The sequence below is a fragment of the Lasioglossum baleicum genome, chromosome 6 (assembly GCF_051020765.1).
Source record: "Lasioglossum baleicum chromosome 6, iyLasBale1, whole genome shotgun sequence".
Lineage (NCBI taxonomy): Eukaryota > Metazoa > Arthropoda > Insecta > Hymenoptera > Halictidae > Lasioglossum > Lasioglossum baleicum.
The window spans coordinates 16,378,358-16,399,382 of NC_134934.1; the positions used below are offsets into that span (position 1 = coordinate 16,378,358).

General features: G+C 40.9%; 3 protein-coding genes across 5 annotated transcripts; 2 read left to right on the forward strand and 1 right to left on the reverse strand.

The window, feature by feature from the left end:
* Positions 1-792: 792 nt before the first annotated feature.
* On the forward strand, positions 793-15,728 carry LOC143209287 (uncharacterized). The gene is made up of 2 exons (XM_076424707.1): positions 793-13,183; positions 13,314-15,728. Exons 1-2 carry the CDS (start codon positions 12,973-12,975, stop codon positions 13,415-13,417), a joined length of 315 nt encoding a protein of 104 aa, XP_076280822.1. The 5' UTR covers positions 793-12,972; the 3' UTR covers positions 13,418-15,728.
* Positions 15,729-16,570: 842 nt separating this feature from the next.
* Positions 16,571-18,852, reverse strand: Gclm (Glutamate-cysteine ligase modifier subunit). 2 transcript variants are annotated; one of them, XM_076424704.1, is made up of 7 exons: positions 18,553-18,852; positions 17,831-18,075; positions 17,659-17,715; positions 17,473-17,590; positions 17,179-17,369; positions 16,977-17,091; positions 16,571-16,903 (listed from the first exon to the last, which is right to left on the reverse strand). In XM_076424704.1, the coding sequence occupies exons 2-7, from the start codon at positions 17,918-17,920 to the stop codon at positions 16,761-16,763; spliced, it is 714 nt and encodes a 237-aa protein (XP_076280819.1). In that variant the 5' UTR covers positions 17,921-18,075; positions 18,553-18,852; the 3' UTR covers positions 16,571-16,760. The 2 variants fall into 2 exon arrangements, with proteins under 2 accessions (XP_076280819.1, XP_076280818.1); XM_076424703.1 differs by having other exon boundaries at positions 17,831-18,852.
* Positions 18,853-19,390: 538 nt separating this feature from the next.
* LOC143209286 (transmembrane protein 14C) lies at positions 19,391-20,854 on the forward strand. Of its 2 annotated transcripts, XM_076424706.1 has the most exons (4): positions 19,391-19,616; positions 19,971-20,160; positions 20,236-20,301; positions 20,467-20,854. In XM_076424706.1, exons 1-3 carry the CDS (start codon positions 19,541-19,543, stop codon positions 20,297-20,299), a joined length of 330 nt encoding a protein of 109 aa, XP_076280821.1. In that variant the 5' UTR covers positions 19,391-19,540; the 3' UTR covers positions 20,300-20,301; positions 20,467-20,854. The 2 variants fall into 2 exon arrangements, with proteins under 2 accessions (XP_076280821.1, XP_076280820.1); XM_076424705.1 differs by having other exon boundaries at positions 19,394-19,616; positions 20,236-20,854.
* The last annotated feature ends 171 nt before the right edge of the window (positions 20,855-21,025 follow it).

Here is a 21,025-nt window from a genome sequence, read left to right on the forward strand (position 1 = left end):
AACTCATACAAATAATAATGCTAATACTTACTGCTAAATTATGGGTATATAAAAACCACACTGTTCACGGTCTTAAAGACGTAAACGTTAAAGAGTCTTCTGAGAACGTAAGACTTTCAGACTTGAAATAGACGTAAAATGGACGCCTTTAAGAATTCGTATGCTATCTGGGTAATAGTAACTGCATTCGAAAATCCGACATTTTGTTTAGTATGGAAGAAGGGAAGGTATCAAAAATGTTGTTCAATTAGGAATTACGTAAGTACGATCTTGATTAAACAATATGGTTCTTGAGTAATTCCAAGAACCCTCGTGCAACGTGGCCCCGTAGGTGTTACGATCAAACAGTGAATCAATTCAAAGGGCATGGTACATCCGTCTGAATAATTCCTGCAATTCCTTATCTCCGTGGATTGACTTAGAGCCGACAGTATGCGCATGTAGGACTCGATTTTCACACGGGGCACACGTACACGTACACTAGCGCAGACGTGTGTTTTGAAACCGCAAGCATTTAATTTCCCGTAATTTTTTATCTGGCACCTGTCGCAAACGAATCTTCGAGTCGCGGAAATTCCAATCTGACCGGGCTTTCGATACTCGACCAACGCTGACGCAACCGCGATTATTATTGATCGATTCGAAACTCTAATCTGACGTAGTGACGCGGGGGATTTAAAGTGTTAATGCTCTGCAATGAAAATCATCGGGACATCATAATTTGATTAAAAAGTATTTTTAACAAGAGACTTTAAACTGATGTATTTTCAGTCTGGTATGTAAATACTTAACGCTCTTGGTATCAAACTCTTGTCACAGTTATTACTGATGAATTAGTATTATGTAGGATTCTAATTATTGCTTGAAAATTATCATTTTGATGGGATATTGTACAAAGTGTCAACTAGGATGCACTTGCCCCGAAAATGGGGCAAAGAATGATTAACAAGCCTGCTTTAAAATGCTTCTTATTGCATTAAATTATATTCTTTAGTTTTATAGTTATCCAGTTTTAAACAAACATGTACTTTTATGCTGAAATATGAAAGGGGATACACTGATATTAAAAAACAAAGTTTAAAAATGCTTTCGAACCTTGTTTTAAGTGCTACGGGGCAAGAAAAGAATTATTATCAAGCCTGCTACAAAATGCTTTTTGTACGGACTTACCCCACCGTGATAGTACGGACATGCCCCGCGTAGTAATATTTACGGGGCAAGTTCATCTTAGTGTTTTTCTCAATAAATTTGAAAAAATACAATAAAAACGGTTTATTTAATGTAAACCTGCATCAATACTTGTTGTACTTACGTAAAATAACAACACAGAATATATTAATAACTTGTAAACTATTGCACGTTCAGGGTAACCTCATAGTTGTACGTGTACCTTGCACGCGATTGTTTGGCATTGGTTGATTTATGCGAGGAAAACACCATTATTCTTGGGCGACATCTATGTCGAATAGTTCATACTAACTTATACTACATTAATAAATACAAGCTAGAGAAATTTCATATTATAATAAAAATGACCAATGAACGCACTTGAGATGTGAAGTTCAGAAAATGCCCACGGTGCCCCTTCTCTTGATGCTCTAAGCAGGTGCTCACTTTGCCTATTGGTTAAACCAGCACTGCGTGTACGTGTCGCAAATGTCATTAGAACACGCTTTATCGCGGAGCTACAAAGACGCTGATACGCCGATAAAATGTATCGATACATCAATAAATTGGAGTGGTAAATATCCAAACCGTGAGCACACATACGAAACACATGTCCACGTGTGTCGTAACATTCTTCCGAGAAATGTGAGACATGTAAAATACTTCGATCCCAGTACTCGAGTGGCAATGGAGTTAAATTATTGATAATTTCTGTGCACGATATTACGCCTGAAATACGTACCGCTGGATAATACAAAATCGTTCCTAGAAACAATGTTGTCCTACGATTAAATTCGATTACTCAATCTTTCCCGCAATAAGGAAAACATGACGATTTTGTTTTTTCAATATAAATCTGCACATTGAAGAGTGGTGCGTGGCAAGTATGCGACGCGACGTCACAAAGTTGCTGCAAGTCGTACAGAGCCGCGTATTATTAACTCGGCAGTAATTTTTGTAATTTTGTGATTAAATCGCGTTCGCAAAACTATCTTAATAACGCGCGTACGGGGAACTCGGCTACCGTACGAGCGAAATAATAGAGGAAAAACAGAGAAAAGAAGAAAGAAGAGGAGGAAGCAAAGGAGCGGGTCTCAAATCCTTCACCTGTGACCCGAGAAACTCACGATGTGTAACCGTCAGCAATGAATACATAAATTGAAAAGTCGCGGAAACATGCGGCAGACACTCCGCGTCATTCAATTTCTTACTCTTAACAGACTATAATTTCTCCTTGTCGTTTTCGCCAACAGTTTCGGCTTTCTTTAATTTTTGTGGAAGACGTTCTTTTGCATAAAAGCGCATCGCGCGCAAATAATAATTTCTGTTGGTTTACGATTTTACTTGATAACAAAATACAACGGATCTGTAAAGTTCAGAACTTTTTTGTACAGTTGGTACAAGCTATGATAGAGATTATGGGAAATAATTGTTAGAATATAAAGTGATTTCTGCTTCGAGCGTCTCCCTTTGCGCGCGCGTTCGAAACCCTATTATATTCCGTATGCATAATCAATTTAGAATCTGGAAAAGCAGTTATAAGTACCAGGAGCATCGATAATATTCCAGAAGCTCATTAGCGGGAACGTCTATCCCCTTCTTACGAGTAATTATCTGTTACAGGCAAGAGCCGCATGCGTGCGTGTACGTATGTATATGTGCGTACCGCGTATAACAGCAGATCAGCGCAACGATTAAGCTCAAAAATAGTTCATGGGAACCCAGGTAAACTAATCTCCATCGCATTAGTGTTGTTTCATACATATAAAATGCTTTCCAAGAAGGAAGCCCCTGCACGCATCTTTACCGATCGCGGGGTCATCACTTTCGAAAGTAGCAACAGGTGCGTTGCCACTCGGTACCAATTCAATCGCGTTATTCTAATTCCTATCTGACCCATAAATCAGGAGGACGTACGCTGCTGCTAATCAGAATAATTTCATTATGGATAGAGTTGCTCTCGAAACAGTTATTCAAACACTTCCATTCGACACAAGTATTCGCCGATCATTTAATTAGCTCTTCTCTCTTCTTCTTCTTTTTATCACATTATTCCCGCAGATAAGGTAACAATATTTTTACAGCTACCTTGAAACACGGTTTCGTATTTCATTTTTGAGACTCGTCAATTTCTTCGAGATTAATGTATATTTTCTAAGCAAGTAAATAACTATTGGTCTTGCTCTACGCGAGCAATTATTATCGAGTAATCGTTAATCTACCGTTGAGCAATTACGAGCGCAGTAAAGCATTAGATAACATTCTGGAAACTGCGATTCGCAATGTGTTGACATAGTGCGTTTACGACATTGTGTATTACACAAAATCCGGCAATGAGATAACGTCTGCAAAATCAAAGATGATTTATCCGGTGTGTGTTTGACGAAGATGCTGCTGGAGAGAGAACAGATTGGTGTGATTTACGAAGTCTAAAGAAGATGATTCGAACGTAGACAATGATATAATCGATGATATAATGATCTGCAATAAAATCGGAAACTATGGCACCGAACAATCAATGTTCTAAAAAATTTCAATTCTTGTCCTGTTGTATGCCTTGAATCTACTAGTTGCACAACGTTAGTGCGAATGTCTCGAAAACAAATAAATATCCACAGATGTACGAATGTACCACATCTCTTCATCGATACAATCAGCAGACTATACTGCGCAAAGAATTTAAGAGTACAATAAGCAAGGTCACATGTACAGAGTCGGAATCGTGCTCGAGTTTTGATCTCTCGCGAAATTTATGATTGCTGCCGGTTGGGTCCACCTTGTTCTAATCGAAAGAAGGTGGTTCGCCACTGAGGATGACCTGCGTGTCCCATATACTACTATGCACTGAATGTAGCTGTGTAATTTATTATCCTGCTCTCCCAAAACTGCTAAGATAACCGTGGCCTGATTTTCGAAAGGACACACCTGAGATCTTCTCATATTATACATATATCATGCTATAATGGCAGTCTGCAAATTCCTGTGCTGCAAATCTGAAGTAACAGGAGCAGAGTGAACATTCTACTGTCCTTTCTCGAAAAAGAGACCATAATCATTTAATATAATCCCTGCACAAACTATCTAATTGTCAAACAATTTCGTTACCTGTCAAGATCTAATGATTCATGTCGTACCTTCGATTTCTGTAAGAAAAGAAAAGAAATTGCTTCCATCTGTTGATCCTGTTACACGAGAATCCCCGCTAAAATACAAATAATTCGAGTAGACATCGAAAAAACGAGATTCGTCCGGTATGTACAGTTACACACAGCTTTGCCAGCGGGCTTTGTGTTTCGACGTCGTTCTACCACCCGCACCCGTGCCTGTACCCGCACCCGCACCCGCACCCGACAACAGGCTAGGCCGGGGCCAGAGTCTTAGGCCAAGCTAGGCCAGGCCAGGCGAGGAGTCTTGTAAGAAGGGGTTAAGAAACTCTCGAACTAAAGTGCCTACACCGGAAGCAGGGGCCTTGCTTTCTGGGCTAATAACCCTACACACACTGACACGCGGCCTCTACGTTCCCGTGTACACACTTCGACGAGAAAGAGAGAACGGCGGCGGAGTAGACGGAGACAGGGGGAAAGAAGAGGTGCAACGCTCGACAGAGGGAAACTTGCGTTTACGTGTACACGGAGACGCACACGTTCAACGAGGGACCCTTTATCAGCATGCAAAGCTAGAGATTTTATGTGCGATCGACTGGTGGCGAGCCCGGGGATTCGTACGCAAATTGCAATCCGGCTTCTTCCGTAAGAGCCCGCCAAGTTTCTAATGACCGCGAAGGAAAAACAAGTTCGTTAGGATAGGTTTCGTAAAATTGAAGACCTTCCTGCGAAAACCGTGCGATCCTGATTTTCGAAATTGACACTGGGACTATGGAACGTGCACTTGTTTCTTGATTCATGCATTTATAACACAAACGAGTTGGGGAAATCCTTAAATGATTAAAAGCATCTAGTATGGAGAGATGCGCAATTAGAAATGCGTCCACGTATCTTTCCGTGATATAACGTACAATAAGTATAACGACCAATTTGTGCGGCAACATAAATTTCGTTACGAAAAGCTGCTAAACGTTATAAATTCAATCTTTCCATATGCAACAGCCTGATATATTTGAATGCGGGTGCAATTGAAGTCTATTTATTTGCGCGTAATAGCGCGCACAGCACGTCGATACGCCGTATATCATCCTCGCGAGCAAATCCTTCCAAATCATCCTGGTTACCACTATATAATTACTCCGGTTATCTCCATCTGCCCGTATTTCCATAAAGTGCAAACTCTTGCGGGAATCCTTGTTACAGGTGAAAAATTAATGTGTTTTTTCTCACGATGCCACCGAATAGGTTGGATATACGGTTAAGTCTTCAATTAAATGCAGAATTAACCCGAATACGGTGTTTCTATAAACAACACAATCTCAGAACCCGACGGTCTATGTATATATGTACGCGCGTACTCGACCGCGCACTACTTAGTAAAACTAAATTAATTTGTAATTACGTTAACCCGGATGCGCCGCGCGGCGATCCCGTCCCCTTATCTACGCAGCAACAATGTGGAGGCTTGAAATTCCTCATTGAAAATTCAAAGCATATTCCAAAGTTTGTCGACGGTTATCGAACGTTGACACTCTCTGTCCGGTATCGGTTCGGTTTCGAACAAGTCCGGACAGCTCCGAGCATCGAACGGCCGACGCGTCGCGCGACGCGACGTTTGATTCGTGTCCCCGCGAAGAGGGAGCGCAAAACCTTCTTCGTTATCATGGAAAACGGTACAGTATCCTGTTTTCTGCTTCCTCTAGTCTCACGTAACGAATTAAGCACCTGTATAGTACGTGGGATTAGAAGGTTTCGGCTGACATGCCCCTATCTCCCTCTTCTTCCTCCTTGTTCCACCTTTCTCGCCTCTTTCTCCCGCTTGATCGTTCTCCTCGATTCCTCTCTCTTTCCCGTTCTTGCAAACCTCTTTGTCCTTTACCCCTCTACTTGGCCAGCCAACCCCTCTGTTCGATCATGCCGACTCTCTTTCTCCCAATCGTCTACCGTTGTCTCTCTCTCCCTCTCTCTCTCTCCCTCTCTCTCTCTCCCTCTCTCTCTCGCACTCGCTCACTCTCCCTCTCTCTCTTTCTCTCTCTCTGTTTTCCAGTCGCTTGACACATTCGCGCGGAGAAAATGCAGCGAGCTCTCCTGTAGCACGTACATATAGGAAGGGAACGGATGTCTGGTGTGTAAGGAACCGCTAAAATGGTGTTCGCTCTTATCCGAAGATCTAGAGCGGCGATGCGAAGAGAGGCACGCGGAGGGCTATACGTAAGGTAAAAGGGGGCTCATGACTGGTTGGTCCGACGGTCGGTTGGTTGGTTGGTTGCTTGGATGGTTGGTTGGTTGGTTGGTTCGTTCGTTCGTTCCTACGTCGTTGTTGTTGTTGACTGTCTGGTTGGGTTGGTTAATGCCGTTACCAGAAAGAGGCCACCTAGGCTCGCAACCAGCCAACTTAAACCTCGAACTTTCTTCGTAATGAGACACCCAACTGCAAAATGACAAACGTAATTAAAGTAGATGTACACCGGGAGGTCAGATATCTCCTCCTCGGTCCTCTCCTCTCACCCCCTCCCTTCCTCAAGGGGAAGAGAAAGAGAGACCGCTCCTTACCCGAAGATTTTCGCAATGAGAAACGCGTCACTGCTCTTTCGCTCGTCACCGTGTGCTACGGTTCACGGAATGCCACGGAATCGTACGTCCGGACCCATTCAGACGCTTCTGCCAGTCATTTCGGGATCGTAATCCTCTGTTGTTATTCGTCACGGTGTCCCCGTAATTTTATCTGGCTCACGGATCTTTTCGTTCCATCGACGTAACTCGATCGCCTGTATTCTTCTTCCACTGTGTCCGCGCCGCGAGCCAAATAGTTGTATAACAGGAGAACGAACATGGTGATATGAAAGAAATCGGAACGATCGTATATGTTGTGTTATACATAGTTCGAACGTTTCCATCTTTGTTGACCTCTCGCCTTCACGAGATTTCCCGCAGTCCTGTTACAGGACGTTATGGTGTAATCGCAGCTAGAAGCTATCACGAAATACGATATTTATGCACGAAGAATCACGAAGGGCTGAAGCGGTGGAAACACACGACTTATCTGACCGATATGCAACACTTTCCAGTAATCAGAAATTCAACCTTGCCCTATTTGACTCCTCTTGAAACAACAATAGAAACTCAATGGTACAACACATTTCACTTTTTCGCAACGTGGGTACCAGGGGAGCCTAAAAGTATTGCGCGATTTCCTATGTCTTGGCGCGAGAGAACACTTGCCACGTACACACAATGTAGATTGGGTTTGACCATGTACCGTAAAAGCGTAATTATCATATTTCGAAACCGGTTAATGTCTTTTAACAAACATCGCCGCTTTTCCATCACAAAAAAAGACTACTGCAATCCCCAACTCTGGCCAGTGTTATTTATGGTATCGCAATGTTACGGTTATTATTATGTGAGACTTGTTCGTGGACAGCTCAAGATAATCTGATTTATTATGTTCCGCGTGTAAGCGTAATTGTTAGGGCCAAGGATTTTGCATTATATCTCGAAGTTTCCTAGTCCTGTGTCCTCCCCCAATCTTTCATTACAGCCTTCGAAATATATCGGGATGTTCTCAGCATCCCAGAGCTTCCTTGCGCCAGTTCAGGCAGTCACAAATCCTTTTTGGGCCGGAGTGAGACATTGATGGGACAATCATGAAATTCTTTGATGAACGCGAGGTCGTTCTTCGTCCCTCGTCGGCGCCTCCGGATTGATTGGTCCGAGCGCAAGAGCCCCTTTAGCGTTCTTCATGCGAATGTTTGTTCTTATGCGCAGAGGCGTTCTGTTTCTTTGTCCTGCGACACGTTCATCAAATTCGTTGTATTCGCAAACACGTAGTTGTTCTCGCGAGATCATTGAAAATATTCTGGTTCTCAGAATTCGGCAGTCGGAATGGTAAACTTGATTTTAGATAGATTCAAGTTGAAACTGTAATCTCCACTTCTCGGAGGTCTTCGGAAATGCCAGTCAGTGAAATCATTGTGCAAGCAATGCGCATTTCCTTTCATATCCTCGCGATATTAGTCCTTTATACACGTACGTTCTCTCATTTTCTACAACCTAGAGCAATATATAGAAGACTAATGATCCTGATTACATTTTTGCACTTAACATTCGAAATGTATGAATGGAAATTCGCATTACTCATCAGATGATCTAATACGTATAACAAACAGAGAGAGAGAGAGAGAACATGTTCGCTTCGATGACTAATTGTGGAGATACGAAGATACCAAGGAAAATGAATTACCAACAGATCAAGGCAGACGCACATGATTGATGATTGGACACAAGATTTTTTGCGTTTATGACAAAAATGAGTAGATGTGATTTAGAAAAGTAAAACCATTAGCAAAATTGAAAAATACTGTCACATTATTTTCAACCTATCAAACATATTAAGAAAAAATAGTTCACAGATTGTTCACGACGTATTCTCAATTTCTTCTTGTAAACGGAGCTTTCGTGTTTCTATACCGATCCGACAGAAACGTTGAATACGTACACCGGTTCGCACAAGAACTGCTTTATTTCCTTATTTCGTGAAATATCTATCTCCCGCAGGACGTGATTCGATTGTTCGCGGGTAAGGTGCATCGATTCGATCGTTTCGAACGGAAGTACTATCGGAAGACCATCCTCCATGATACCCGAGTGGTTCGATAAGAAGCGCAAAGCGCGCGGGAAATGCCGAACCTTATTTATTGGCAGCCACGTTTCTGCGTGCGAAACGTTATGCGTTGGCTTTCTCGCGAACCCGGCCAAATACTTTTCTGTGATTCCAACCATCCCGAAGCCCTGGGCCGCGTTATACAGGGTGAACCAAGAATATAGGACTGAACGAACCACAAATGTCCCTTACACATATAGAAATTGAATAATCCTTCGTTACTCTACAAGTTGAAGGTCTACTTTCGAGGTTGCTGTCTCGAAAATGAACTGCTGAGAACCAGTTTTATTTCCGACGCGTGCCATCTAAACATTGGTCAGCTGATCTCAGAAATGGTTTTATTGCTAGATCATGCGTGGCTAACCTTTTACATACCATGCGTCAATTGTTTTCACATACGAGTCCAGATGCGCCATGCAACTCGAGCACTTTTTTCTACCTTCTTACGTTCATTATATACGCCAGTTTGAAAGATACGCGTTTATTGATCTGAATGCTAGATCATTGTACACTATTTTAGTGAGGAGTTACGTTAGGAAATGGCGAAGGACTGTCGCGTGTGACAAGAACAGGGACAGTTTCACCTGGTCCCACATTTTTGGGACACCCTGTACACATTCCTCTTTCGAACAATCTTACCGATCGTCCTCCAGGATGCACCGACACCCACCTACCCATGGGTGTATATTCACGCGCCGCGGGAGCTCGCATAAAACTGCTCCCGAGTTTGGTGGGGTCAGAGATCACGTTACCAACCGATAAAGATCTTACGTGAATGATTGTCGATGATATTTCACTTAAGGGATCGTCAAAGTCGATGCCGCGTGCACAGGCTGGTACCAGGAATTTCTCTGGTTGTATCAATCCTCCGTCCCCGATCATGCTGCTCAACTAACTTGCTGATCGTGGACGATCTTTCGTCGAGCACGTTAATGTTCTCAACTATTCAATAATCTACCTAATTACTAACTCAACAACAACTCGTACAATTAACGAATTCGCCGAATAAGCCGAAAATTGACAGACAGTAGTTCTTCTGTAATCATGGCCGCCACTTTCAACAACTGCATTCGAACTACATACTTGCTTGGTAATTAATCTGAATCTAAACAAGAAAATATCTAATTATTGATAAAGTATTTACCGTTTATTTTTAGATATTCTGGAGTACTATACCCTCTCTGGAGTAACTACAATATATCCAAGAATACACAATTTAGTTTCAATAGTAAAGGTCTGATTGGAGAAGTGTATTCCATATTCGTAACTCGACAAGTTCAGTTTGCTCTCGTATTTCCTCTCCGACGTTCATTTCACGTGTATAAGTCGCAGCGCGCGGCTTGGTAATGGGGTTTCACCATTCGGTTTAATTAACTAAACGCAGCATAAGTCGATAAACAGCACGTATCGACAATAAACTTACTACTGCCTCCGACGCGACGATGCTGATAAGACTCCATCATGGCCTGCCCCTTACCCACTTTTATATCAGTAGCTGCGGTCGAAAGCACCTTCACGCCCACGTTCCTCTATACATCGGTGAAAGAAGGTACATACGTACGTGCCACTGACGCAAGACACTCGTCAGGAACGGCAGAAACACCCTATACTGAAACAGCAATTTTCAATTCATTACAATCGCGCGATTGTTGCGTTTTACTATGAACGAAATAACTGGAGATCACCAGGCAAAAATTCTTTTTAAACAATGTAATTTTTAATCAGTTCAATCAATTATCTGAAACGATAACCGTGTGTGTCAACAACTTAAGATGGCGGATTTCCAAGCTTCCGTTTTCAAGATAAAGAAGATATTAGCGACTTCCTCTAGTTGAGACACCCTGTATAGTAAGACCGAGGACAAAATGGCTTCCACTGTTTTCGAGGCGGAAAATATCGATTAATATGTAATTATAGTTGAATAAATACAACACGAACGTCGATCATAAATCATCGACCAGGGTCCACAGAAAAAGGCTAACTCAATTCCCTGACTTTCATACAATCACCCCTCAACTCCGTCTCCGCTGGAGGTACAGAAAATCCTATGAGCCGGAGTCTAATCGGCCCAAGATAACGGGATCTAATCATCCTCGATTTGCATTAGACGGGGTTTCTATTGCGGCTGACTGATAGCGGCAATTCCGCGATGGCAACACCTACGGCCATTAATAATCTCGCGAGACCTAAAATCGCGGCTTCTGTGTGCGTAATGCAGTCGATGCGTCTTGGTCGTTGGTTGTCGGACTCTTGACTCGATTTCGCGACCGCAGCTCCGGGGAGAGATATATCTTTCCTGATTTCCTTCCCTGTCGTTCCTTCTCTAACCCCCTCCTGGCTTCCTTCTTCTTAGCCTTTAGCCGGGTGTGTTCCCGTCTCCGTCGGCACCGGGCTGACTCCGGCTCCTCTACCTTTCCTCTTTGTTAGCCGTCCCTCTCTCGCCCTTTCCGCGGTTCTGCCGATTCTCCCTTCTCTACCCATCCCGCCAATGGGACAGGGAGATAGCAGACCCCATCGAGGAGACAACATAAAGATTTAAGACTCCGAGATGCGCCAATAAACATGCTGCGGCCGTGCAGTCAGCCTGCGCTTCTCTACTGCGTTCGCTTCTGTTCCGTTTCATTCGCTTCCGCTCGGCCCTCCGACTCTCAGACTCCAGAGGCTTCTCCTCCGACTCTCTCTCTCTCTCTCTCTTTCTCTCTCTTTGTCGACTCTGTTCCGTTCCGTTCCGTTCCGCTTTGTTCTGTTCTGTTGTGTTCTGTTTCACAGTCAAACACATTGGGGGAACATTTTCGCCGTATATGTGTGTGCACAGGAGAGCGCCCCTCCGGCCTGCACACGAGGACGCAGCCTTTACCTTTCCGTGTACACGTGGTGCACACTGCACCGCTCCACGCTGCGTAACGTGCCTCGAAAAGTGTCTCGATGCGTATGCAGATATGCGACGTTAGCATGAATAGTATCTAGATCCAGCCGAGGATAACCCGCCGCGATATCGGGAGATTCAAACACCGAGAGTAGGATTTTTCGGAACGAACGATGCTCATTTCTGCCCCCCACCCACCCACCACCGTAACGAGCAGGAAGCGGCTACGTAAGAGGAGACCCATGCAATTATCGAATCGTTGATCTCGCGATCAAGTGGCCCCGAAAAGATCCATTCCCTCCGGGTTGCTACGTTTACTTTCTCCGATAGATTCATTCGCGTGGCCCGTCGAATATCATCCCGTTCCACCATTGTAATCGAGTTACTCCAAACGAAGAGATTTCTTCAATTACGATTAAATTACTCCAAAGGGATCCCTTTCCCCCCGTGCTTCTACCACGTTTAGGGGAAAGGGAGTATTTATGGGGATGAAATTTTGACAGTTAGGGTAGAGATCTTTCCGACAGTCACGGAGAGAATACTGTACATTTAGCTTTCCCCGATAGATTGATTCGGATGGCGAAGAGATCGCGAAACGTATCCGCGTCCCGTTCCTCCCGCAACAAAATCAACGACCTTTGAGCCGTCAAAGAGGGAACAGGCCTTCCGGATAACGAGGCAGTACACCTGCCGGCGTACGAAGAGGATGCAGGACACGCTGGAAAGTTTTCAATACGCGGAGGATCGCACGCCGCAAAAGTAGTAGATCGGAAGGACGTTGGTCAACCAAGCGGCAAGGAACTTGATGGCGGAGGAGCCCCGTTGCTGCTTCTGCTTCTGCTTCAGCTTCTGCCGTTGCTACTGCTCCTGGGGGCTGGCTCCTTCTACTTTTGCCTGTCCTCTCGCTTCCCCCGGCTCCGCTTATTTATTCCTCTCTCTGTCGCTGTGCCTCCCTTTCTTCTTTGGCTCCTTCTCTTTATTTCTGTCTTTTTGCCCGTTTTCTGCTTCCGCAAACGGCAGCCGCTTATTTATACCCCGTCTTTGCATCGCATCGCATCGGTACGGGAGCGAGAGCGAGGGCGCTTTCGCGTTTACTCGCTATTGCCGTTCCCTGTCGCTTCTGTGTCCCTACTCGCCGATATACGCTATACATATACATATACACTCGCCGAATGTGCCCTCCTCTGATCGTCGTCGTCGTCGTCGTCGTTGTCCTCCTCCTCGCTCACTCCCATCACTCAGCCTCTGTCTCTCCCGCGCGTTTAGCGAAACATCAACGGCAAGACACTTTGCTCGCGAACACCGCGAGAGGCAATTCCGCGACTGCATCACCTGTCAACGCGGAATCGTGTTCCAACAGGTCTATATTACATGCAGCGCACGGTTAGTGGGTTACTCTTGCCGAACTCCTCTGCTTTCCGGCTACCGATCCGTTCTTTTCATCCGTACGCTTTCTTTTTTATCATGAATCGTTGTGCTAACTACATGTGTAATAGTCTATAATCTATTGCAGAGTTGCCAAGGCATTCAAGGCAAGGTATGTTAACAAATACAAGACGGTACCTCGCTGACTGTAAACCGAGCACACCGCGCACATGTAATAAACAACTTTTATAAGAAGCCCTACATATGCAAGTTTAAAAAATTGTTTTATTCCAAGTATTTCGAGCCTTAGACTTACTATCATACATTCAGACATTTTTACATTCCTTTAAAAATGCAAATATATGTTTACAGGCTTTCGTGCTTGGATTGTTAATTATACATACTTTCGTTCATTGTGATGAAATATCTACTGTGACTCCAATAATTTGATTACCCACTGTAAATTACAATTTTTGGAGGATCTCGGAAATGAGGTAGTAACTTGTTTTATGCGCTGCCACACGTTCGACGATATAAAACTAAAATGAAAGTGCACTCTTTCGCAAATGAAAGAAAGAAATCCGTAGAAATAGCTGAAGGTGTAAGAAAAATCGTTAAGCCGTTTCCAGAACGGCGCGCGAAGATAAAATCTCTAGCCGCGCCAATAATTTAGCAGCTCGATGCGTACCCTTTACATTGAAACGAAGAAGAGAAGCCGGAGAAGGAACTTTTAGGTCACAATTTCCGGATGAATTTCAATGCGAACGCGAGCTGAAGGCCAGAAACTGTCTATACCGAAAAGAAAAAGGCGACGAAGTCGAAGAACCAGATCGCGAAATAGCACGTTGATCGAAGAAGAAGCGCGGTACGAACTATGGTCTGTGCGCGTTCTCCAGCAAAAGATCCGAGAAGCCGAACAAATAAATGCTGAAAAGAGGAACAAAACCGACATTATGTGGCATTAACATACAAAGTATGTCAGACCTGCGGTCCGGAGGCATAACATAGTATCGCGGCGTTCTCGCATACCCCGCCCGCTTTGCTGTGACCAGAAGGAGGAACAGAGCAGTTGAAAAAAGACCGATCCCAAAAGCGGTGAACAGAGAGAGAACCAGGGAAGAGAAGGGAAGAAGGACAAAAGGGGAAAAAGAGGGAAGGAGTGGTCGTCGAATGTGTTCAAGCAGAACGGTAAAACATGAACGGGGGAGAGAGATAGCGGGATGATGAACGCAGAAAGGTGTGCGTGCTACGGAAAAGGAGTAAGGAAGTCGAGGGAACGAAACACCCGAGGGAGAAGAGGAGAGAATCGTGAACCAGAGAGAAGACTGGATAGGAGAGGAGAGGAAAAGAGAGGAGAGAGAAGGAGCAGAGCAGCAGCACCGCCACCAGCACCAGCACCAGCACCAGCAGCGTTTACGCTATTCGTAGTCCCCCGAAGTCCCGTCCCATCGTTTCGTTGTCCTCGAGTGTGCCACGCGGTGCGGCGTAACGCAAAAGGGTCCCAGAGCAGGAGCAGAGTAACAGAACGCGCAGGAAAGGGAAAGATCCGAAGGCAGCCGATGGCAAAACGAAAAATCGGCCCGCATATATCGAGCCGGCCTGCGACGACGCCGACGACGAGGATAAGGACGACGACGACGGCGGCGGCGGCACCGGTACGAGACACACACAAAACGAAGGATTCCTTGTGTCCCTGCTGCCTACTGCCTACTGCCTACTGACTACTGACTACTGACTACTGCCTACTACCCACCCGGCTACTCACTACTAGAGATCCCTCCGGCTCCTATCGTCCTATCTGCTACATTTCCAATCAACCTGCTATGATATTCAACTCATTTTTTATCTCCGCTGGCAAATGTTCACCAAAACAAAACCACTTTCGATTTTCATGCTTTTTTAACACTTTACGGACGAACGTCACCTCTGAGATAATCCAAAATTCTTTCTCCTGTTGGTTTCTTCTTAATTCATCGCGCATGAATCTGGCAGCCCTTTGAACTCCGTTTTCCTTCCTTTAATTCGCGTGAACTGTTTTTCAAATACCAGCCATTCCAACTGCACATCTGCGATACCCAGATAAATAAAAATTACTCAGCTATTCAAACGTGTACGTTGTATTGTATCGTGTTGTAAATTTTCGACTATCTCGCGTGTTTGAGTATCTCGGTAGACATTCAGGAAGCAGAATAATTCCTGTTTACTCGGATATCTCGTAAATTAACGGCTCAATTTTTCTCATTAAAACTCTGGAACGTCAAAATAAGGGATTCGAAATTGTTTAATTTACGATTACCGAGATTCTAAAAATGGATTTATGCGGTAAACTTATTCGGTAAACTTATTTCTTTGGACGTACAGTGTCCCACTAAAAAAGCTTCGTGCGCGATCACATACTTCGTAAAATAATTATTGTTATAATATCCGATTTGAATCAATTTTTTTTATAAATGAAAAGTTTTTGTGCTCGATAACTGTAGGAACTATTATATAAACTTACGGTAGGTTAGATATTAACAACTAACAGAACTACATATAACATTTTGTTTCTGTAACTTAAGAAACATATTTATTAAGAGTATCAACAATTATTGAAACATATTGTACATTAGCGTTAATTAAATAACACAGTTCTGTTATTACAAAATATCTTTGTTTTTTTTATTTCTATGCTACGTTTTTTCTTCAAGAAATTATTTCTTGTATTGCTTTTTTTATAGAAATCTTGTATTGTGCTGTGTTTCTAAACTTTTTAATTATACTAGAGCGAAACCGCGTTATAGAAATGCAGTTATACGGAAATTCCTTGTTATCAATACAATTATGGAGGTTTACATGTATCCTTCTAATCCAATTTATAAATAAAACAATTATATAAAAATTTATTCCATTCATCAACAGGGCCAATACGTTAAAAATTTTATGGAATCTTATGCACATCTTTAGTCTATTATATCCGCACCTGCATGTACAACGCTAATCAACGCCTTCGCGTTATTTACATTAACTTCGCATTTGTTATTCAACTCATTCGTCACTAATGAAAGCTTTTATGTGTATCCAAATTCTATTAAAAATGTACATAAAATCCAAATCGGGCATAAAGGATGTCTCATCTCAATATCTTCAGAAGAAAAATACTTTGATTTTCAAAATACGTGTACATCTTAAAACCACTAAAACAGATAACTAAACGAGCAATCTTTTTATGTTCAAGTGTAGTAGTTTACATAAAAATTATGGATTATCATATAAAAGTATCAAATTGTTTTTTCAAGTCTTCTAAGTCATTACAAGGTCAAATAAATGTGAACATAACTTGTTCCCCTCAGTATTTTATAACATTCGTGGGATACATTTTCCTCGAGATATTAAAATGCAACATCCAGTATAAAACAAATTAAGCTAGTACAGACATTTATTAACTTAGCGATATTTTTACATTTATCTGACATAAATGACCCAACCAATAATCAATTATATGTATACAAAACAATATTTATAAATTTGTGACAATTATAAACGTCAGCATAACTGTTTTATCATAAAAATTATGGTCACCTATTCTTATAAAATGCTTCTATTTCGAAATGTATCATGTTGTTTTATTTATGTACACTAAGTATCCCTTTGAAGATAAAATTCCCCGACACTTCACATGAATTTGGTATCTTGTAACCCAGTGTAACCTGGCATTACCGTTAACTATTTTGTTTAATTCTTCTTCGGAAAGAATTTCTATAAACGAGAAAAAAAATATTTACAGTACATGTCTATAAAATTTGGCTTCTAAACAACAACAACAACTTACGATCAGGATCATTATGCGTTAATAATTGCACATAATTTTCTTGCGTGAATGTTTGCAAAGCTGGTGGAACAACGCAACATGTAGCTAAAGTAATTTGTACAATGTTTGGCTTTACCTGTGCAAATAGAAAAATTATGTAAAATCCATATGTAAAATATTGTGTAAGTATTCATAAAGAAAGTAGTAATTGCCAGAATCTTACATTTGCCCATTGAAACAAGTCAATAAATAGGTTTGTACTAACATCGCTTAAACCAACACTCGATAATTTACCAAGTCCAACATATTCCTCTACTCCAACCCACAACTGTTTCAAGGATGATAACAAATCTTCTTTGCCTGAATAGGCAATTACTAAAGAATCGATTGCATTTGTGTTCAAATAACTGCAAACTATAAAAAAACACATTGGAAAATAAATAATAAGTACAATGAAATTTGGCTTATGCTCAAAGTTACACTATCATCTGCAATAATGAATTAAGGGTTTTTGTACCTTGATCTATAGCTTCTTTCAATAAATTCACATTTGGCGAGGACATAAAAACTTTCACAGTGATTTTAACTTCCTCTCTGACGATACCTTGCAAAGCATTGTCTTTCTTTCCTTTAATCTAAAAGAACGATAAGTTTTCAACAATTCATTCGTTTTAAACTGAAATTGGAAAATGTTCATACATACAACCACTGGATTTTCTCCATCGTTATCGTGAAGAACAATTTTCAGTGATTCGATTAGCTGTAACAATATTTCGCAAACGTCATAGTGACTGACAGTGTCCTTCAAAACTAAGGTAAACATAACCTTCAGAATGGTTAATTTTACTTGAAAAGGAATTTTTATAGAAACTTACTTCGTCTGCAGGATTCTGGCTTGGTTTAGTTTTAGATTCATTCAAGGAGAGTATATTCCCCGTGCATATCAGAACATTTGGCGACAGCATAGTGCAGCATAAAATCACAGAAGAACTTTAGCGAAAGGTGTATGGTTGCCTAGCCGAACTTCTAACGGAAACTGATAGCTATCCAGCGATCGTAGTTTAACTTTTTCTGATAGTGCTTAATCACCGGTGACTTCTCTGACGAGGCAATTTTCCGTCTAAAGATAAAGTCAGGCTCCCTGAATCGAAACTTTGTGAAACATGTGCACGTGTTTTCATGGCTCTAATACTCTTAATTCTTATCTTCGCTCGGAATCAGAACAATTTGGCATTGAATTATGCAATTGATTTGTTAATGTATCAAAACGTTTGAAGAACATTTCAAAAATATATTTCTACTAAAACAAGAATCCTGGCCAATTTCATTTTCATAAATGTGATCGCACCGATCGTTTATTTTGTCGTGGAAGATTTTTAAATGAACCTAGCAGTAAGAATGATATCGATCTTCTGGATTTGCAAGGCGACCACTTTGCTCAACGATTATAAACAATTCACAAGAATAATAAGAGTAATATTTTTCGTTTCATCGATCTGTAATTTTGTTCAACATATCACCGCGTAGTAAAGCGACGATAACTAAACATTCGTATCATTTATCCTTGTGATATATTTAAAAAATGACGTTACGTTACCCTTATCTTTCGCACCAAGCGTATGCGTATATCACAATATATCAATCGAGTGTTCGCTACCAAGAACTGAACTCAAGTTTAACATACGAAATAACAGAAAGTGTTACAGTTTATTCTACTCAGCGGTAAACTACCGTCAACATTTTTAATTTTTGGTGTCGTTAGATTGGTCGATTTCCAGGTATTATTACAGGAAACATCATTGCTCCTTTACAGACGTAATACCAGTAATACCTCCACCACTTTTTGTCGACCAATGACGAAAGAGAATATAAAGTGTCGTAAAATTTTGAAATGCTGTTAGCGAGACAACATGTCATTTCTACATGAAATGATATCGTGCAATACTGCAATCGTTAAAGAAATAGAAGACATATATATATATATATATATATATATATATATTATTATGTTACATATTATTATGTTACATATTACGTATTAAATATTGTCACATTATCAATTCGTAAAAAAGCTTTACTGTTCAAATTATATGAAACACTATAATAATATTTAAAAAATAACAGAAAACCAGAAACAAAACGCGATTCTATTAGACGTGTTATGGATTAGTAGGGATAGAAGTGGAACACTGACAAAGACAAAAAATAGGGAAATGCTGTAACTGTAATGAACTGTAAGAACATTGTAATATTTATTACGTACCAATACATTTTTTAAATCACGAATACTTGCATCTTGTATCTATATATATATATATATATATATATATATATAAGTAGATGAAACTTGCGCGCGAATCGGCGTGCAAGGACACTGAAAACTAGTTCTCGGAAACCGACGGAGTTTCGCCTCTATAAATATTATGTATCATGACTGTGATCTCTCTATAAAACACATACACCGTGATGAGAACTGTGACGTGCAAAAAGTAAATTGAAATACTGTTTATCTCTGATAGTCCGGCATTGTACAGTTAACACACGTACCGTGTGGAAGTAACAGACCTATAATAATATAATATAAAATGCCTATCGACATAATTGCATATTCTTATGCAGCTGCGGTAGCCGGAGGTGGTATATTGGGTTATGTAAAGTCAGGTGAGTTAAACTTTGTTAATAATTGTATGTTTTTTTCAGAATATTGTTTGCATAACTTTACTATTACTGTTTTTACTCGACGAGTCTGTTTATTTTAAAGACTACAAATTACAATACACAATTATAGGAATCGCTCCTTAACATCACATTTCACGAGTTCCCATAACATCGCATTTCTATCCCCACCACGTAGTTGTACAATGAATCTTGAATTGCCGACAACCAATAAGAACGAAGAGAAAATGGTTATCATCCTTCTCGAGTGTCTCGCCGGTCGAGGATGTTAAGGATCGATTATTGTAATAATAATTGTGTTTTTTTCTTATAAGATGTAAACTAACTTTTTTTTTCAAGCTTCCATACCTTCTTTGGGTGCCGGACTTCTTTTCGGTGGCATTTTGGGTTACGGAGCTTATCAGGTTTCGGGAGACCCTAGCAATGTGGGAGTACTTTTAGGAGGTAGTACAACTCTTGGTGGAATTATGGGTTATCGATTTTATAATAGCGGTAAAATAATGCCAGCTGGAATAATCACCTTAATGAGGTATCATATTTGTTAATATAATTTTGCTCTACTAGTGGAAATTATTTTATATTGATAAATGTAATTTTTTTTCAGCGCTGCAATGATTATTAGAACTATTGTTATGTACTTCACCGCAACCCCTATGAAGACGCAATAAATGTAATTATTTTTATAATTGTTCAGCACTAAGAACTTGAAGAATCAGTTGTAAGCCACAGATAACGGTGTATAATTAGAGATAGCATTTGTTTCTTTTTTCAACTGCACTCGAGGAATATGTATGAATTAACAGTTTTATAACCAATTTTTATTTTTGTATTCAAGTCACTGTGAACTGCTATGATTATTAAGCGACGGGACCTACAGTTTAAGGTGGGTTCCGAATCTCCTTGGGCACCACAGTTTTATATGGCACATGGAATAATTTCCAGAGAGAGAGAGAGAGAGAGAGAGAGGTGCTGAAATATTTATACCCTATTTGCGATTCATGATACGTTGTTGTTTAAATGTTCTCAAAAATAAATTACTAATCTACAAACGGGAACATGTATTTGATATTTTAAGAATTGCATTTAAATGTAATGAAATAATTTAATAATGTTACAAGAATGATACTAAATATATCATGGTGTTTGAAAATCTAGATGTACAAATTTTAGTAATATCTTTGTATATTATTTAAACGTTTAATAAAATATGGAACACCTCGGTATTTTCGTTGATATTTTATAGATGTAATTATATATATCTGGAAAATGCCAATATATTGTCTCGTAAAATTACAATTAAATTATCTTAGAAATCTTAAGCACGCAAAACTCATTATCGCATGCGATTAATCCAGTAAAGATATTGCGCGGATACTAATTGACAGTTACACACG